We start from the raw sequence: 18,880 nt of genomic DNA on the forward strand, positions 1-18,880 counted from the left end.
GTTGGTTAGCATTTGTCTGCAGGCTGGAATGGTATCTTACATCCCCTTCTCTTAATACAGAGCAGCAGACTTTAATTTGAACCATATGCCTGTCTTCTAGGGATGGTTTAAATGCCAGAGCTTTACTATCCAGTCTGAGACTTGAAATCCTTTGTTCTAGGCAAGATCAGGAGCCTGGGGCTATATGGGGCAGTGATACTGTGGCCCTAAAAGGAAGTACATCATCAAAGGGGTGTGTCTGTGTGGTAAGGGGAAAGAGGCAACGGGTGGCATGAATTTAAAAATCAGGACAACTGACTGCAACAGGAAATCTTCTTATTTGGTCTACCACCTCAGAGCAATGCCCTTGACTTCTTTTCTGGCTAACCAAGGAGAAACCCAAAGCAGATGGGACAGATTAGGGCTAGCCTGCAGCCAGTCCCACAGGGTGGCAGTGTCTGTGAAGGTGGACGGCAGCACAGCTACAAGCGACAGCCAATGCCTCCCAGACTCACTCGTGCTTCATCTCATTCCCTCGCTGTGGGAAGTAAGTATGGGGCCGAGGAAAAAAGCGAAGTGGGAAAATAACTATGTAGTCTGAATAAACAACCTCACCAGAAAATACTGTGACTAAATCCTTCATGTTCTAAAATCTGAAAGTTTCTGAAAACTTATAACCCCAACGCTGCACTTACAACTAGAGACAAAGATCAAGAATATAAATAATTCTGGCCCTTGATTAACTTCTCAATGGACTAATAAGTGCAGGGTAGGGGCCACAAGCTGTCGAGTGTACAAGCTAAAAATGACTTGAAGAACCAAAGATCAAGAACTGTGAAAGAACACTTTATAAACGGGATTCAGACTGTTACATGGACTACTAAGATAGAAGTAAAGTGAAGTGAAGTCACTCAGTCGTGTCCAACTCTTTGCAACCCTGTGGACTGCAGCCTACCAGGCTCCTCCATCTGTGGGATTCTCCAGGCAAGAGCACTAGCGTGGGCCGCCATTTTCCTTCTGCACATGGCACGAATCACGCTTTTCCTGCACAACATCACTAGCCTAGGAATCATGTGGCCCAAACGCTTTATCTGGAATTGAACACAACAAGAGTCAACTGTGCAGATCTCAGAATATTGGTAGTGACCAAATTCTAAGTTCCCAGGAGTCTCCATATTAGTTTGCTCTTAAAAACGGGTCTTGGGAAGTCCTGTCTTTAGCAATCCCTCCAACCTCTGGCTGAACTTCCTAACTAGGAGCTAATAGGGAAGTAATGCCAAAAACTACTGACTCACAGCCTGAGCATTTATACTCAAGAGAAATTTCTTCATGGGAAAAAAAAAATCAAGTAATCAGCTTCTGGACGGGGGGTGGGCGTTGATTTAGTTTAAGAAACCAGAGAAGGTCAGAATTGAAGGAGGCGAGAGATAATTCTCAGGAGATTGAGAGAATATATGTACCTTCCTGGAACGTTTTAGAGAGCTATTAAAGGGCCATTCTGTGGCCGCTTCTAGATTACACCACATATGAGGCTCCTCTGCACCCATCACTTAACCTTAGGAATCTCCTGACGCTCTGCAACTTCCCAGCACTAGGTGTCTATGCCGTATGCTATCTCTGTGGAAAATTAAAGTTTAAAAACAAAATTGCTGGACCAACATTACATGGGTATTTTCAATGAATGACATGCATTTTCCCTCAAAGCGTTAAAATATCTCAGCAGTTAGGAAAACTGAACTTGGCTATTTTTAAATGAAATAACAAATAAACCCTCTCTACTCTATTATAGATAGCACTACCCTTCTCATGAAAAATAACCCTCCCCAAACAAAACATATGGATGTGAGAGTTGGACCATATGGATGTGAGAGTTGAGAACTGGACCATAAAGAAGGCTGAGTGCTGAAGAATTGATGCTTTTGAACTGTGGTATTGGAGAAGACTCTTGAGAGTCCCTTGGACTGCAAGGAGATCCAATCAATCAATCCTAAAGGAAATCAGTCCTGAATATTCACTGGAAGGACTGACGCTGAAGCTGAGACTCCAATACTTTGGCCACCTGATGCAGAGAACTGAATCATTTGAAAAGACTCTGATGCTGGGAAAGATTGAAGGCAGAAGGAGACAGCTGGATGGCATCACTGACTCAATGGACATTCGTTTGAGCAAGCTCCGGGAGATGGTAAAGGACAGGGAAGCCTGGCGTGCTGTAGTCTATGGGGTCGCAAAGAGTCGGACACAACCAAGTGACTAAACAACAATAACCCCACAAAACATAAGACCTTTTCATCAAACTCTAGTACAGAGTAGGCGTATATAGCAAAGAGTTGTACTAAGACACTTTCTGTAAGACCTACAAACAATATCCATTGGAATTCCTGGAAACATTTACGCATATTATTATAGTCATAATTCTAAATCATATCACTTAGAAAAATAAAAGTCCAATCATTCAATCAAGTAAGTTTCTAACACTGATAGGTGAGTACACTATACAAATTTTTAGCACCTTTTACAGACCATAATGAATTAAGGTCCCCTTAAATTCTCAACAAAAACTAAAGACACCAAATAGAAATATAGTATACAGGTACAAAAACAATATTTTCCAAATTAAAAGTTAAGACATATAATCTGATACACAGAAAGCTACTTTTGGAGAAAAGTTGGTATGATCACCTATAAGACTCTAAATTGTCACCTAGAAACTAAGTAGAATGGATTGGGAGTTTGGGATTCGAATTAGATGCACGCTATTATATACAGGATGGATAAACAATAAACTATGTTGTAAAGTAATCATCTTTCAATAAAAAAATAAAAGTTCACTATAATATTATTCAAGGAAAACTGTTTTGCCCATTTAACAAATGACTCATTAATGTATTTAAATTATGTAAAAAAAGTATTTATCTCAAATTGATACGTGTAGTTTGGAAGTCACCGATACACTGAGGTTGTGCATGCATGTGTGCTCAGTTGTGTCCGACTCTTTGCAACCCCATGGACTACAGCCCACCAGGCTCCTCTGTCCATGGGGTTTCCCAGGCAAGAATCCTGCAGTGGTTTGCCATTTTCTTCTCCAGGGGATCTTTGTGACTCAGGAATCGAAACCGTGTCTCTTGTGACTCCTCCACTGGCAACTGGATTTTACTGCTGAACTACCTGGGAAGCTCCATATGCTGAGATTACAAACTGAGATTACAAATGGTCAAAACTTGTCATGGTCTTGTATTCGGAATTCTTACACTTTTTAACCTAAGAACTAAACCCTATTATTTCCATAGTTTGTTTTTAAATGGTAAAATGGATAAGCAAGTTTAGCACTTCTTTGCAAATAATACACAATAATGTGGGCAGTCTTTATTCCCAATAAAGCAAACTGGATATTATATGTGTCCGTGTGTGTGTATATATATAAAAATTTTAGCTCTTGAATACCTAGAAACATCTGTAAAAGGTCTGTGATCAATGAAGATAATCCATGAATTAGGCAAGGTTTGTCTTGAGACATTGTAGAATTATCATTTCCATCCTCATTAAATTTTTAACATAAATGTTTCTTATACTTTATATACTATCCAATAGTCCATGTAAATCTAACAAAATTTGATGAAAAACCACACACTGGTCAACACTATCAAGGGTGCCCAACCACTCCAACTGAGCAATAATCATGACGGCTGGGTTACAGGCAGGCTCCTTAGCTCTGAGCCAGCAGGTGGACTCACTTGCTTTACTGTCAAAGGCTCTCAAACCATTCCACGTAAGAGTTGGGAGATCTAAACCACTACCCCATTTATTTACCACTAATGGTGGCTCAGTAAAGAATCTGCTTGCAGTGTAGGATATCTGGGTTCGATCCCTGGGTTGGGAAGATTCCCTGGAGAAGGGAATGGCAACCCTTTCCAGTACTTTTCCATGGGCAGAGGAGTCCTAGTGAGCTACAGTCAACAGAGTCCCAAAGAGTTGGACGTGACTGAGCATCTAACACACACACACAATTATCCCCCAAATGAATGATCTGCAATTAATAGGAGTTTGTATAAGAGGAACCTAAAGTTGGGGAAGAAATTCTTTATTCTCCATCTCTCAAACTGGTTCACGTCTGCGTGTTCTAGGCATAATGCTGAAGTATGCCAAGAGTTATGTGAAACTATAAGCCAAATAAAATACATCTTCTAGGAGTATCAATTTTTTCCCTATATTAAATAAAGTTGAATAATTTTAATATTAAAACAAATGTAGATACAACATTGAGGAGGATACAAAATGTGCATGAATTTAAAGATAAAGCATGTGATTTACAAAGTGAGCAATTTCAGACTATGTAACCAGCCCCCAACTTGCCCCCCAGCCTGTGTGAGTTCATTTCTGTGTTAGGAAAACCAGTGGGAAAATCTGAGAGGTAATGCTTTGTACTGGTAGCATAGCTGTTGTTAATAAAACCCCCAAAACAGAAAATTGGTTTTGATCCTAGCAAGGTGCAATCACTTTTCAAGATCAACAAGACCTTATACTTATAACCCAGAACTATGACTGACAAAAATCTGCTCACTTAAATTTTAACTTCACAGAGTTTTTGTCAAAAATCAACTACGTGTACCTGAAACACCTTTTGAATGAAAGTACATTAATATTTCATAGTGAAGTTCCAGTCTTAGGAATATGATTCAGAAGAGAGAATTCCCCCAACTGCATTTTCTCAAGGGTCAATATACATGACTGCTGCTTAGCCCTGCTAGTTGAGAGTCCTCACCACTTCAGGCTGTGAGTACCGGGTGAGGCCTTACGACTCCTAGGCTCCATTAGGACCCAAATTTGGGGAAGTTACATGGCCTGAGTCTCAATTTACTCCCTGTCAACCAGGGAGGTGTACTGAAAGATTACCGAAATAAAGGGTGTTAGTACCATGACATAAAATTTGGGAGTGATATGATGAATATTGCATAACTACTTTTTCTGACCTCTCGGGGATATTCTCAATCACCAGGCTATGGAAGGAGTCTCAGAAACCAAGGTTTCCAACCTTTATTTTTTCTTGTAGGACTATATCTCAGTATATTCATGCTGGGGGTGAAAGGTCAATGAAGTTATTACCAAATGTTTTCATTTCTCACTTTTAAAAAATGAAGTAGTCTAGATCTCACTGCATTAAAGGTCAAAAATTTCCACAGTACCTTAAATCCATGCACTGTGGAAATTCTTTCCAAAATATTGGCTTTGCTGTAGCTGAACTTCAGATCTTTGCTGTCTACTGATTGCCAACTAAAACAATAACACCGGAGTGGAAACCATCTCATGGAGGCCATTCTGGGAGTCGACATTTAAAGAAAAAAGTTTCCAACTTCCTTAGGTTAAAAAAAAAAAAAGTTTCCACAATTTTCAAAACATTCTCATAGCGTCTGAGTATTTCAAATAACTTTGCTTCATGGAATAAGCCAGCTACATTTAGGCAATCTTTTATAAATCTAGAAATTTCTCTTCTTAGTTTCTAGGGACAAGAATTAAAATTACTTTCAAACAGCAGTGCATCAACTGTTAAAAATAAGGCAACAGCAGACTTCTTTGATAGCTTAATATAATCTGTCAATAAGGAAATCTGATTTCTCTACTTCTAAACAAACACTGACTGTAAGCTCCCTCTTCCTGGCCCAGTTGTGACTGGTTACCCAGTCCCAGACTCTTCCTCTCTTGCATCGCTCGTGTTTGCTGCCCTTTTCTTCCTTCCCAGGTCCAGCACCACCACCTGCATGCGGAATCTTAACATTTCACAGGCCTTCCCCACCCCACCCACCCCCATTCAACAAACACTTATTTACTGAGCACCTGCTATGTTAGACCACTGAGGAACACGTAATAGAAACGAGTGTGGGAACTCCCCTGCTTACAGTCTAGGGGAGGAAATACACAAGAGCATGGATCTCTCCAGGAAAAGGCAGATACCTGAAGCGGCACCTTACAGACGAGGGATAATTAGATAAAGCTACATCCCACTGCCCCAGTATGAGCTTTTGCTTCCTCTTTTAAAATTTTATTTCTTTTTTAGAGTCCACTTTTACAGTGCTTTACGATGTTGTGTTAGTTTCTGCTGCACAGCAACATGAATCGGCTGTATGCATTGCACAGGCTTTGAAATGATCTTCCTATTGCCTTTCTGTCCCCTCTCCCTACTCTCACTTTTTTTCCCCTTATCCACCGCAGTCTGATTTATTAAGCCTAGAAGTCAAACAATCTCGCAATCCAGTATAAATACCGCCCCTCCCCACGTTCTCAGGATGCCTCCCCTCCTCAAGTCTTCCCTCTCGCCAAGCTTTTCTGCAGACACGCTGTGTGCGTCCTACTGCTATTCAGGCTGCTCCAGCTCAGGTTCCCACTGTAACCAAATAACCCCCCAATCCTCACCATGTGCACAGCACCCCACGTCAACTGGCCCGTGCCAGCTCTCTCACTTCATCCTTCCACTCCCCACCTTATTTATCATCTCCAGCCATGCAAACCTGTCTCTTATCCCCTAAACATGTTACCGTCACCTCACTCAGGCCTTGGCCTTGCTCTTCCTTCTGTTTGGAAGGCTGTGCCTGTCCTGGTTATCCTCCCACAAGTCATTTTACCACTTTCACAAGTCCTTATGAGAACTTTTTTATTTAATAAAAAAATTTTTTTTTGGCTGGGTCTCATGGTATGTGGTATCTCAGTTCCTAACCAAGGATCAACCAACCCCCACCCCCCTCCGCGCTGCACTGGCATCGTGGAGTCTTAAGCACTGGACCACCAGGGAAGCCCTAGGAGAGCTCATTTGTTCACGTGTTTACTGTCTATCTTCTGCCATCAGAATGTTAGTTCCGAGGGACTATTTTACCTGCTGCTGCATCCCCAAGATCCGCACACAGCATGTGCTCTATTAACATTTGCTGATCCTATTGGCATTCTCTCCTCAACACCTATCCTTAAAGAAGTCTGCTCATCCTTTAAGACTCACCTCAAGGGCTACATTCTCAAAAGGATGATTCTGTCCTCATCACTGCCATATAAAGTTCAGACCCACAGAGTTCTTGAGCACCCACTGCAGGACAGGTACGTGCAAGGCAGTGGGAGTCCAACAGTAAGCAGGAGCTGCTGACAGTCCCGGTGGCAGCTGTTATCTAATGGAATTTTGTAAACTCAAGTGGTTTCTTCATCCTCCGAACTCTGTGGTAATTGGACTATACAATTAACATGATAATGAATCACAACGTGCTATGTAACATCTCTCGCTATTGTATCAAACTGTAATTTGGTAGCTGTTGACCATGCCGTCACCCAGGGATATGAGGATGTGCTGAGGGAGCCATGCTGTGCCTCCCCCATCTGGCATCTGCTCCTCTGTGGTCCTCACACATCTGAGGCAAGAAACAGGAAAGATTAGAGACCAAGAAACCTACTCTTTTCCCAGCGATGAACTCTATACAAGAAAGGGCTTTGCATGAATGCTCTTTAAAAGAAATTCAAAGTTTTAGCAAGTTAAAGGTCTTTTGGAAACTCTAGTTTTCTAAACAAGCTATACTTGTATGCCAAATATGAAATTAAATGATATGTGTGAAAATGCCTTGCAAAGTACTTTTTATATGTGCTTGTCTTCAGTCCCTTAGTTGTGTCCAACTCTGCGACCCCATGGACTGTAGCCTGCCAGGTTCTTCTGTCCGCGGAATTCTCCAGGCAAGAATACTGGAGTGGGTTGCCATTCCCTTCCCCAGGGGATCTTCCCAATCTTCCCAACCCAGGGATCAAACCCACATCTCTTGCATCTCCTGCACTAGCAGGTGGATTCTTTACCACTGAGTCACCGGGAAAGCCCACTTTTTATATACATGAAGCAAAATCTCATTGTAGTCTACGCATTTGCTGCTCAAATAAGACTGTAAATTCTTGAGGGTGGGAGTATGTTCTCAGCCTTCTTTTCTCTGTTCCATGATAGTGGAACATAAAGCCTTTGTTAAGAACCGTGAAGATTTTAGATATCCACTAAAAATTCTTAGACTTGGCAGTTCTGTCTTTCAGAAATAAAATTCTTTATTCTGAAAACAATCAATGCTTATTCTGGATTGCTAATGATAGAAACATCTTTCAAATAATCTTACAGAAGATATAGGTTTGTGACCAGCATTAAGAAGAAGCCTTTTTAAATTCTAAAACCAGAAAGACAACAAAGTATTCACCTGGGCTTCATTCTCTCTAGAACTAGCGTAGAACAAAAATTCACAGCTAAGAATTTAATCACAAAAACTCTTAAACCATGGACTGAAGTTGAATCTTTTAATGCCTGTAACTGAAATTTACCTCTTGTGTCCAGGAAACACATATTCTGTTGAAGAGGGCAAATACGGGCTTTTATACTTACTACATTTTTACAGTAGTACCAAGAGTATTACGTGTAAACTGTCACATTACTTCATAGAAAAAGCAAACACATTCCTGCAAACACAAACAACCCTAGAACAACTTATTCATCTATTTTTGAACAGGATACATGACCTTTTCATCAAAACCACTAGGTATAAATAATGGACATGTGGACACAGGGCGGGAAGGGGAGGGCGGGGCAATCTGGGAGAGCAGCAATGACATACAGACACGGCCATGGACACACAGGCGTCGCCGCGTGCAGAACAGAGAATGGTGGGGAGCAGCGGCGCGGTGCAGGCAGCTCAGCTCTTTGATGACTTAGGGGGTGGAATGAGGGGGTGCGAGGGAGATTCAAGAGGGAGGGGATGTATGTATGCAAATGGCTGCTTCACTTCCTTATATAGCAGTAACTAACATAACATTGTAAAGCAATTATATGCCAATAAAAAAAATAAACCACTACATAAATATTGACATAAGGAAAACACACTCCTTAGATTTCCTAATCTGAACTTTTATTAATTCCATGTTAATTTGCTACTATAACATATATGATTCTTTTTAAATGAGGTGCCTAAGACTAACAATATTTTATATAAAACAAAAAAATCCTCCTTTCTTTCTCATGTACTTCTTTTTATATGGTAGTTCTTTCTTATCAAGACTTACAATAATTTGTCAAAAAGACTATTGAAAAGACCAAGGATCTGAAAGTTACTCTGGGCTTTGAGAATAAAAGCTGATTTCATTACTTACCTGACTGTGTCCTGTCACAACCATCCAACACACCTCTCTGAAACTAGTCATGCTGTGGTCAGCTTCAGTTAGCAGCATTTCTCCCCCTGGTTGACTGAACTCAGAGAAGGCTTGGGAGGTGAGAATGGGCATTCTATCTAACGTGTGTAGGGAGAGAAGCTTGGGCAACGACTGAGAAACTGAGCGGGGACGGCATGAAGGAAAGAACGCAAAGGCAACATCCGAGAGCTGTAAGAGCACAGAACCATCACGCTCATTGATTCTCTGCTTTGCGGCAAAAACAAACAACGAAAACAGAGACTTTAAGTGAACGAAGCAAAAATCCTGCGAAAATATATGGATTAATACACAGCCCAAAGCTGAATGCCAGCGTCCCTAGGAGTCCATAATTACACATCAGCAGGTAGAAACTCATATTGTGACTACATGGGTTTAACAAAGAAAGCTTTAAAAAATCTCCTTATCCAAATATTTGTCAGTAGAGACCCTAAATTCAGTTGTCACCAATCCCTGCTTTAACACCTAGCTTTTCAATGCGAAAATTAAAAACCATGCAAATTGCCCGTGTGTGTGTGTATGTTAGTCACACAGTTGTATCCAACTCTCTGTGATCCCAGGGACTGGGGCTCACCAGGCTCCTCTCTCCATGGAATTCTCCAGGCAAGAACACTGGAGTGGGTTGCCATTTCCTTCTCTAGGGCAAATTGCCCTTAACTAAACCAAAATGGTTCTAAATTCAAAATCAAGAACAAAAAAGCATAACAATTTTTTCTTGGTCTTTGGTCAGTAGAATAAGACTGGAGCACAAAATCTGGGCCTTTTTTTAAACTCACTACCTTAATTACCAATCCAAAGAGCCCTACAATGACATTTGTGGCTGGCTGAATGACAGCCCTTCAAAGATGTCCCTGTCCTAATCCGTGGAACTTGTGAATGTGTTATATATTTTTGCAGACATGATTAGGTCAAGGATCTTAAACTTCATTTATTAAAAAAAGGATCTTTTTTTAAAATTTCATTTATATACTCATTAAAAACTTTATTTATTTATCATTTATTTGGCTGTGCTGGCTCTTGGTTGTGGCGCTTGGGATCTTCCATGTCCGTTGCGACCTGTGGGATCTAGTTTCCCAGCCAGTGGGCCCCTGCACCGGGGTGTGAAGTCCTAGCCACTGGACTACCAGGGCGGTCACCAGGGTAAGGACCTTGAGCAGGAGAGACCATCCTGGAGGGCCCAGTATAGTCACAAGGTCCTTTCAAGAGGGAAAAAGGGGGAACAGTAAAGAGCGAAAGATGTGACAATGGAAACAGGAGGCGGAAGAGTGACGTGAGAAAAGGGCTGGAGCCCAGGAACGCAGAAGGACTCCAGAAGCTGACGAAGGGAAGGACACGAATCCCCCAAAAGCCTCTAGATGGAGCCAGCCCCACCCCACCGTGACTTCAGCCCCACGCGACTCACTCCAGATTTTGGACCTCCAGAGCTGTAAGACAATACACTTATATTGCTTCAAGCCACAAAGTGTGCGGTCATTTGTTACATCAGAATAGATAATTAACACAACATTTTATTATACTTTTAAGGATTGTGAAGCTTAGTAGGTATTGTTATCATTAATTCAACTGAAGCTACAATAATGACAAAAGAGGGTTTGAAACTGTGAGGCCTTTCCCCCTGCCCAGCCTCTGTGAGAAGTGTCAGCATCTAGAGAGCATTACAGAATATAAAACAGACATAAGGGCAAAGGAAAAACTGAATTTCATCTAAGAAAAAGAAAGTATCTAATTCCTGTCTACTGTATATTGAGCAAATCCAGGACTCAAAGAGCTCACAGCTGAAAAGTTCTAATCAGCCCAACTCAGATAAACATAAGGCTAGGTGAATTCCAAGGATGGGAAAGCAGAGCCTGGAATGTGGGCAGTTATGTCAGAAGAATCACCAACCTACACACAGGGACTCTGACCTCTCATGTATAATATAAACTTGAATTCTGAATTACCATCTGGTTAAGGAGGGCAATCTTTAGAACTGCTTCTTACTTAGGTTTTTCAAGACGGTTAAAGTCTAGCTACACTTCTGTTTTCTATATGAGACTCCCTTCCTTTTTCACCTGGGACATGAGGGACATAAAATGTAATGCCAAAAACTGTCAGAAAACAAAAATGGCTTATTTCCATATCTATAGTTTCCATATAGATTGCAGTCACTTTCTTCTATCAATAGGTGGTGAGCTTGCATTGGTTAGGCAAATGCTGGCAGTTTACTAAAACTGAAGTATGAGGAGACTGAGGCAGTGAAAAGTGCTTTTTCAGGCAGTCAGATGAGCAGATGAATGAAATTTGAGGATGAAAAGAGATGGACTGCCTTTAAACCACGATAAGATCTATTCTTAAAACCACAGTCTTAAGAATAAGTATGCTCTGTATCAGCAATGATACAAATCAACCTTCTCAAGTGAGGATGGGCATACAGTTTTATGAGATCTTTTTACTACTTTATTCTATGTTGTATTCCTTATTTAAAAATCACTTTTTCTTTCTTCTCCCCAACCTAGTTGCATCAGAAACTATGTGAAAAATGTACATAAGTGTATTCTGAAAGTTTATTCATTTTCAAGCCATGCACACACAAAATCCTTTTCACAATCCTTCTTTCTGAATAGATAGAAACAAGACAATCCCTCGCTTTAAGAACCTTGAAGGAAAAGCTCCTTTATTCCTATTGCACATCCTCAGCACACTTCTCACCTGCTATCTTGATATTCAGATTGGCGTCCAGGAGCAAATTTTCAGCTTTTAAATCACGATGAACAATGTTCCGACAGTGACAAAAATACACGGCTGCAACGATCTGTTTGAACTTGCGACGGGCCTCCTTTTCTGCCATCCTGCCGTGGGCCACCAGGTGGTCTGTGCCAAAGAAGAGTACCGTCAGTTCTTGTTGGGGACTGGTGTGACTTCAAAAGGTAGACAGGAGGAGGGCTGCTAGTGGGCCCAGCACAAGAGTGAGTCAAAGACGTGAAACAAACAGATGGAACACAATGCACTCACAGCCTTGATTTGTATCTATAAAATTCATTAGTAGTCAGCATCCAAACGCCATTAAGTATAAATCCCATTACATACATGTGCATACGAGTACACTCACCCTACCGTAAGAAAGGGAGAGTAGTGAGGGACACACGCAATGGTTTTCTTCAGGGATTGAAATACTCAACATCTTCCTGTTCATAGCTCCACTGTGAAAGTTTACATATACACAGCAAACGTGCACATGAGATAAGTATCAGTATCAGCAATATTTCCTGTGCTAAAGAGTGAGTCAAAAAGCAGAGTCCCGGTAATCAATCATTTTAGGAGAGAACAGACAGAAATCAGTCACTACTAAGGGGGGAAATCCTGCTTTATATAGGACTCTGTTCAGGCTAATCCCTTTTGCTCTCAAGTTTTACAACTTGACATAAAAATGTATGTATTTGGTGACTATTCTCTGGGATGTACAGCAATATGCCTGCATCTTTACATGTGCATTTATTGTGCTTACCAAATATTTTAAAACTGTGTTATGAAGCTTTACTGATAGAAAACCAAATGAAGTTTCTACCACTTTAAATGAAATAATCCCATTGGCTATGTTGCTAAGGTACAACAAAAGAATTTACATGTGATAAGCTTTGTATATCTCTAAATCAGGCTATCTACTATCTTTAAAAAGGAACTGGTTGATACATATCATAAGTTCTATAACTTTTTTCTAATCATAGCAGTAGGTTTATATTAAACCAATGACATGCATATCCTAACCCAGTTCTTCATCTAACAACAAATACGGGTCATGACAGCTGATAGGATTAGAAACGTTAGTGACACAGTTTGCTCCGTTTGAAATCTGTAATAGCCTCTCAGCACTATCCTTAAACCAACTGATCCAGCTTGGGAAAAGATGCATTTGCCATCATAAGCATCCTGAGATAGTGGGAAAGTGAAAAATTAGACAATATAAGTGACTATATTATTGTTTGTTTTCTAATAGTAGTTTCAGTAACACTACCCGATTGTTCTGGCACCATCTCAAACCCCCATGAGACCAGTCAGATATTTCTTTCTTTCACCACAGAGAAGAATTCTGAAATAAAATATATGCTCTAGTAAAGACTAACAAGATTAAGAGCTTAGGACAAGAAATGGGGGAAGAGGGTGTAAAGAAGAGGAGGAAAAATGATAATTCATCTACACAGCAGATTCTCAAACAATTCGAACAACATTCTGACCACAAAGAAAATAAAACTTTGGAGACCAAATACAACAGTAATTTAAAGAACAATGTTATAAGTAGATTATTTATTAAGAAAGACTCCTCAAAGAAGCTGCTATAATTGTTAAGAGTTATCAATGACCCCCAAACAAAATCTTTGACGCATTTCCCTCAAAAACAATCATTATTATGGCTACGATTACCAATTTGGTAGAAATAAAGAGAAAATAAGAAGACTTTAGCTTAGATATTAATAGGACTAGGATATAGCTTTCCACCAGAGTTTGGAGGTGGTGATAAATGAGCTCACACATTGGTATGTTTAGGCTTCTGGTATGACCTGTCAAATGAACTTCAAACAACATAAAAGCCTCAGAGAGGGACAAGGAGTGAACATAAGCTGCTGAAGAACTGGACATCCATCAGAAGTGGACACCGTGCACCACTGCAAGAGTCCATTCTCGAACAGTACCTGCTCCTTTGACCCACTACTGCTCTTAATCCAAGGCCTAATTATTCTAATAATGTGTTTTAGCTGCTAAACTCTGTCTAATTAAAGAGCTTTGAAGAGACAGCTATTCTTGAGAAACACAAAAATAAGCCCTTATGAAGGTTTACCATCAGAAGCTCATTTGGCCAAGCCACCCATTAATTAAAATGCCCAGGAGACATTCATCTGGCAGTAAATACTAATTACCAGAACACATCAAAGAGCTTCTTAAACACAACAGAATGATTAATTTAGCAATTTCCAAAATAAGTGATTTTCTTTTATTAAAAAAAAAAATCTTTATATTTTCCAAGTACTTTGTTTTCCTAAAATGATTGGAAAGTTCTCAAAAATGTTACACAGGCCAGGAGCTGGTGGAATGCAGACTAGTTCTGTTTTATCTCTAGAATGACACATTGGTTGTCCTTGGATGAATCATTTATACTGCCAATATCTCTATCTCTTGATCTGCTAAACAGAAATAAATTCTGTTACATGCTATGGCCAAAGAAAGGACAGCATATTTGGGAATATACTCGTACTTTGACTAAGAGTTATCATATATGACAAAATTTTAACTTCCAAAGACATTTTTTAAAAAGCTATTTAAAAAAAAAAGTTCCACTCAATACTACATAAATGCTATTTCAGCATTTGGTTAACAGATCGTAAGGCTCTTTGTTCAAGATACTGTAGTGCTCAAAATTGATCTTTATTATTATACACCAACTGTCAATGTTACATGGTTCTGGTTACAAGGTATTTGAGACAGCACACTGGGAAAAACAGCTTAAATTATATAGCACTTTCACAAAAGAAGGCTTCCCTGGCGGCTCAGATGGTAAAGAATCTGTCTGCAATGCAGGAGACCTGGTTCGATCCTTGGGTCGGGAAGATCCCTTGGAGAAGGAACTGGCAACCCACTCCAGTATTCTTACCTGGAGAATTCCATAGACAGAGAAGCCTGGCAGGCTATAGCTCATGGGGTGGCAAAGAGTTGGACACGACTAACCAACTAACACTTTCACTTTCCCTAAAGATATCTACAGTATCCCTATAGCTATGAATATAAAAAAGATACACACAATTTACTTTTTTTAAAATGTGTTAGCTGTAAACATCAGATGTTTTTTCTGAGCCATTGTGTTTGATGTTTAAGTTTTTTTGGGGAGTGTTGTGTTCTTCCCCACATACAGGACCTTCATACTGGCTCAATGTCATTCAGACTCCAGCCTCTGCTTTTATTTTTGCCCATCTTATTACCACCACTCCCCCCACCTACAGCCCACAGTCCTGTTAGTTTGCTTTCGGCGTAAACCTTAGGGTCTGGTGGGTGTGCCAGGAAGCCAACAGCCTGCAGTGGTTTGCAGTCCCTGCTGAAACTGCCTTTCAGCTGCCTGCTGACAAATGGCTGCTTTATGTTCATGAATGCTCCATAGGCAAGTAGCAAAAATTCTTCCAGTTCAAATATGATATTTAACTTCTAGTGAAGAAACCCAGAGCAGGAGGCCAGCCTGGACTTAACACAAAGTCCCAGTGCTGGAAAACACACTGGGGTAATTTCAGAAGGCAAATGATACGAAACAGCTCCTGAACCACTTTAACATTCAAAGTAAAACACATTTTGAAACTTGTCAGGAGACACCCAGTTGCAAGGAACTCTAAAGAGTTGTTCTGCTTCTTCTGGACAGCTTAGTGAGCTAGTTCTCCGAAATACTGGGCAAGATCCCACCCACATCACTAGTCCCAAGCAACCCACCCTGCTCGGACACTAGCTTCCTGTATTCCTAGACTCGTACCCCCACCCACTCACCCGAGTCTAGACAATATGCAATCCGTCACAGTAAACCCCTTTTCACCATCAATTAACTACTAATCTACTTAGTTCCCACTGTACCTGCAAATTTAAAGGTATCCTCTATCATAACTTCAACCATTTCAACCCTGACAAAGATGCAGTGACTCTCAATTAGAAGGAGAAAACAGTTCTCCTGTTTTCTAGCTCTTATTACAAGAAAACTATGAAATAAAAACTATAAAAACAAACAACAAAAAAGTAAGGAGTCCAAGTTCTCTTTCTCACTTTTCAATCACCATAAATCACTTGGCACCGGATTTCTATAATCTTTTTTATCTGTTTTTCCTTACAAAGTAAAAAAAAAAAAAAAAAAAGTTAGTGACACTAAGGGATTTATATATATATACCTCATGAAGAGTATATTATTAGAAGCAGAGGGAATGCATTCTGAAGTTTCAAAAGTATTCAGGCACCAGCATTTATAAAGTTTGCTTCAGAATTCACTGCTTGTAATTTTGTCCCAATCTGACTCAAGAAGAAATATCTTGTGGTACATTTAGATTCTAACCTTTCAAAGAGCAAAAATACACACAAGGCAGTCTTAACATCCTTAGCCCAGCTCACTGGAGTGTCAGAGGCATGCCACTAATGGGGTAGTGGTGGGGAGCCAACGCTTCTTAAAATAAGTCACTTTTCCACTATAAACAGACAGTGTCTCCATTTGTCTGCTAGGTCCACGACTCGTACCTGACCCAAACACGAGCTGAAAATGAACCTTCCCTGACAGCAGGTCAAGCAACAGGGCAGAGACTTTCCATTTTTCATGATGAAGAAATAACTCAGTCTAGAATGGGGAAAAGGCGGCTTGTGTGCTAAGCTAGGTGGCTACCTGCAAGCATCTCTGCCCCTTCCAGGCTAACCACAGCTAGCGGTTCTCTGCTGTGCCACGCGGTTCTATCATTTCGTCTTTCTACACCCATGGAAACAACTTCCTGTTTATCAAACACATGCTTCTTTCCAAAAGAGCCAAGGCGAGGCCAAGATAACCCAGCTGCCTGGTAGCAGGTTAACAAGAGTGCACTCACTTAAATATCACACTGTCCCTAACCCTTGGACGCCCCGAGCTGCCAGGCACTAGAGGAAGAGGGCTTGTTATTTGTTTTTCCTTGACAAGAATCCAACTACCTCATACCAGGCTTCTCTACTTGCTGCTGCTTCTTGTTACCATCTCTTTCTTTCATCCTTCCAGTGGTCCAGGCCCCAAACCCTGCTGTTGTCTTTCCTTCTCTTTCTCCCACATCTCGCATCCAGTCCATCAGCAGATTTTATAAACTCTGCTATCAAGACACATCCAGAACTCAACTATCCCCACCCCTCTCCCCGCCCTACTCCAGTGCCACCGATTTAGTCCAATAGCCATTTATCGGCCTTCTGGATTTCTGCAAAACCTCAGAATACTTCTCCTAACCAGTACCCCTGATTCTGCCCCTGGCCCACCACAATCTACTCTCAAAATGACAGCCAAAGTAGCAAGCTTTTCCCCTAACCTTTTCTTTTGAAATAATTACAGATTCACAGGAAGTTGCAGAGATAGTACAGAGAAATCCCATGTATCCTTCACCCCGTTTCCTCCAAGAGTCCAATCTTACATAATTACAGAACAATATCAAAAGCCAGAATTTGATATGGTTGGAATATGTGTATACTCCTATGTCATTTTATCATATGTATAGATTTGTGGAACTACCACTGCAACCAAGATAAATAATTATTCGGAGTTGCTCATAACTAAGCATTCTTGCAGGTATAAAAACAAAATGCATACTATTTTTTTCTGTCTATCCCAAATACTAAACCTTTTGCTTCAGTGTTCTGAGAAAACACATTTTTTTTGTGACACACAGCCACAAGATAAGCTTTAGTTCTAAAAGCTTTAGGCTAGAACAATTTCTATTTTTTCCTATGCCTCCCTACTGCATAGAAAAGAGACCTTTGCATGTGATGAATGCTCATTAATTATAGATTAACTCTAGGAATAACTATCAGAGGATAGACTATAAACTTTTATAAAAACTTTTTTTTTTTTACTCTTTAATTTACCACTAACAAAGTTTGTAAACTAAGCATAGTTTATGTTAAAAAATAGTTTATATTAAAAACATGCCATTCTTTTGATATGAGGTCTATTCACATTAATGTATAAAGGAGGATTTTTCTTATAGTTTCTTAAAAAAATACTTCTAGACTTAAGTATAAGCCCAGGCAGCCTGTGAAACAGAATCCCATATATCCTAAAATGCCTTTTAAGAATGTCATTCAGACTTCTCAGATGCAGTAAAAATGTTTTTCATGCTATATCAATATACTAGCCAAGGTGGGTTAGCTAATTTTGTCATACAGAGGTTCTTCTCTGATTCCTAGCATAATCTGCAGGCTCCAAGTCTAGCTCATTCTTTAAAATGATTCTTTAAAATCATGTCTCTGAAGCTTTCCCTAACATACTCATCTACCCTAGAAGAAAGTGAAAGTGACGTCGCTCAGTCATGTCCGACTCTTTGCGACCCCACAGACTGCAGCCTACCAAGTTCCTCAGTCCATGGGATTTTCCAGGCAAGAGCATTGGAGTGGGTTGCCATTTCCTTCTCCAGAGGATCTTCCCGACCCAGGGATGGAACCCAGGTCTCCTTCATTGTAGGCAGACGCTTTACCGCCTGAGCTACCAGGGAAGTCCTAGAAGAACTGGTCCATATTTTATATCGAATGGCATTTGGTCCATATACTTTGTAACATCAGTGAGCAACCGCATTGTAGTTGTTTCTCAACATGTATGCCTCTTCCTCTAGACCAGGGGTTCTTCTTTTTTTTTTAATCAGAGTATAATTGCTTTACAATGTTGTGTTAGGGTCTGCTGTACAAAATGTGAATCAGCCATAAGTATACATACCCTCTCTCTTGAGCCTCCCTCCTACCCCACCGCCACCCCTCTAGAGCACTGAGCTGAGTTTCCTGTGCTATACAGCAGCTTCCCACCTGCTACCTATTTTAGTAGTGTGTATATATATATATATATATATATATATATCTCAATGCTACTCTCAATCTGTCCCGTCCTTTCCTTCCCCCACTGTGTCCACAAGTCCCTTCTCTAGCTCTGAATCTCTATTCCTGCCCTGAAAATATGTTCATCAGTACCATTTTTCTAGATTCCATATATATGCAT

General features: G+C 40.4%; 1 protein-coding gene across 5 annotated transcripts in view; it reads right to left on the reverse strand.

Moving 5' to 3' along the window:
* SIK3 (SIK family kinase 3) overlaps nt 1-18,880 on the reverse strand; it is a 266,327-nt gene that overhangs the window by 69,432 nt on the left and 178,015 nt on the right. For all 5 annotated transcript variants that reach the window (XM_010812395.3, XM_010812393.4, XM_010812394.3 and 2 more), the window contains one exon: nt 11,866-12,027. In XM_010812395.3, the coding sequence (XP_010810697.1) occupies nt 11,866-12,027 (162 nt within the window). The remainder of the gene's footprint in view (nt 1-11,865; nt 12,028-18,880) is intronic.

This window comes from Bos taurus, chromosome 15, assembly GCF_002263795.3.
Source record: "Bos taurus isolate L1 Dominette 01449 registration number 42190680 breed Hereford chromosome 15, ARS-UCD2.0, whole genome shotgun sequence".
Taxonomy (NCBI): Eukaryota; Metazoa; Chordata; class Mammalia; order Artiodactyla; family Bovidae; genus Bos; species Bos taurus.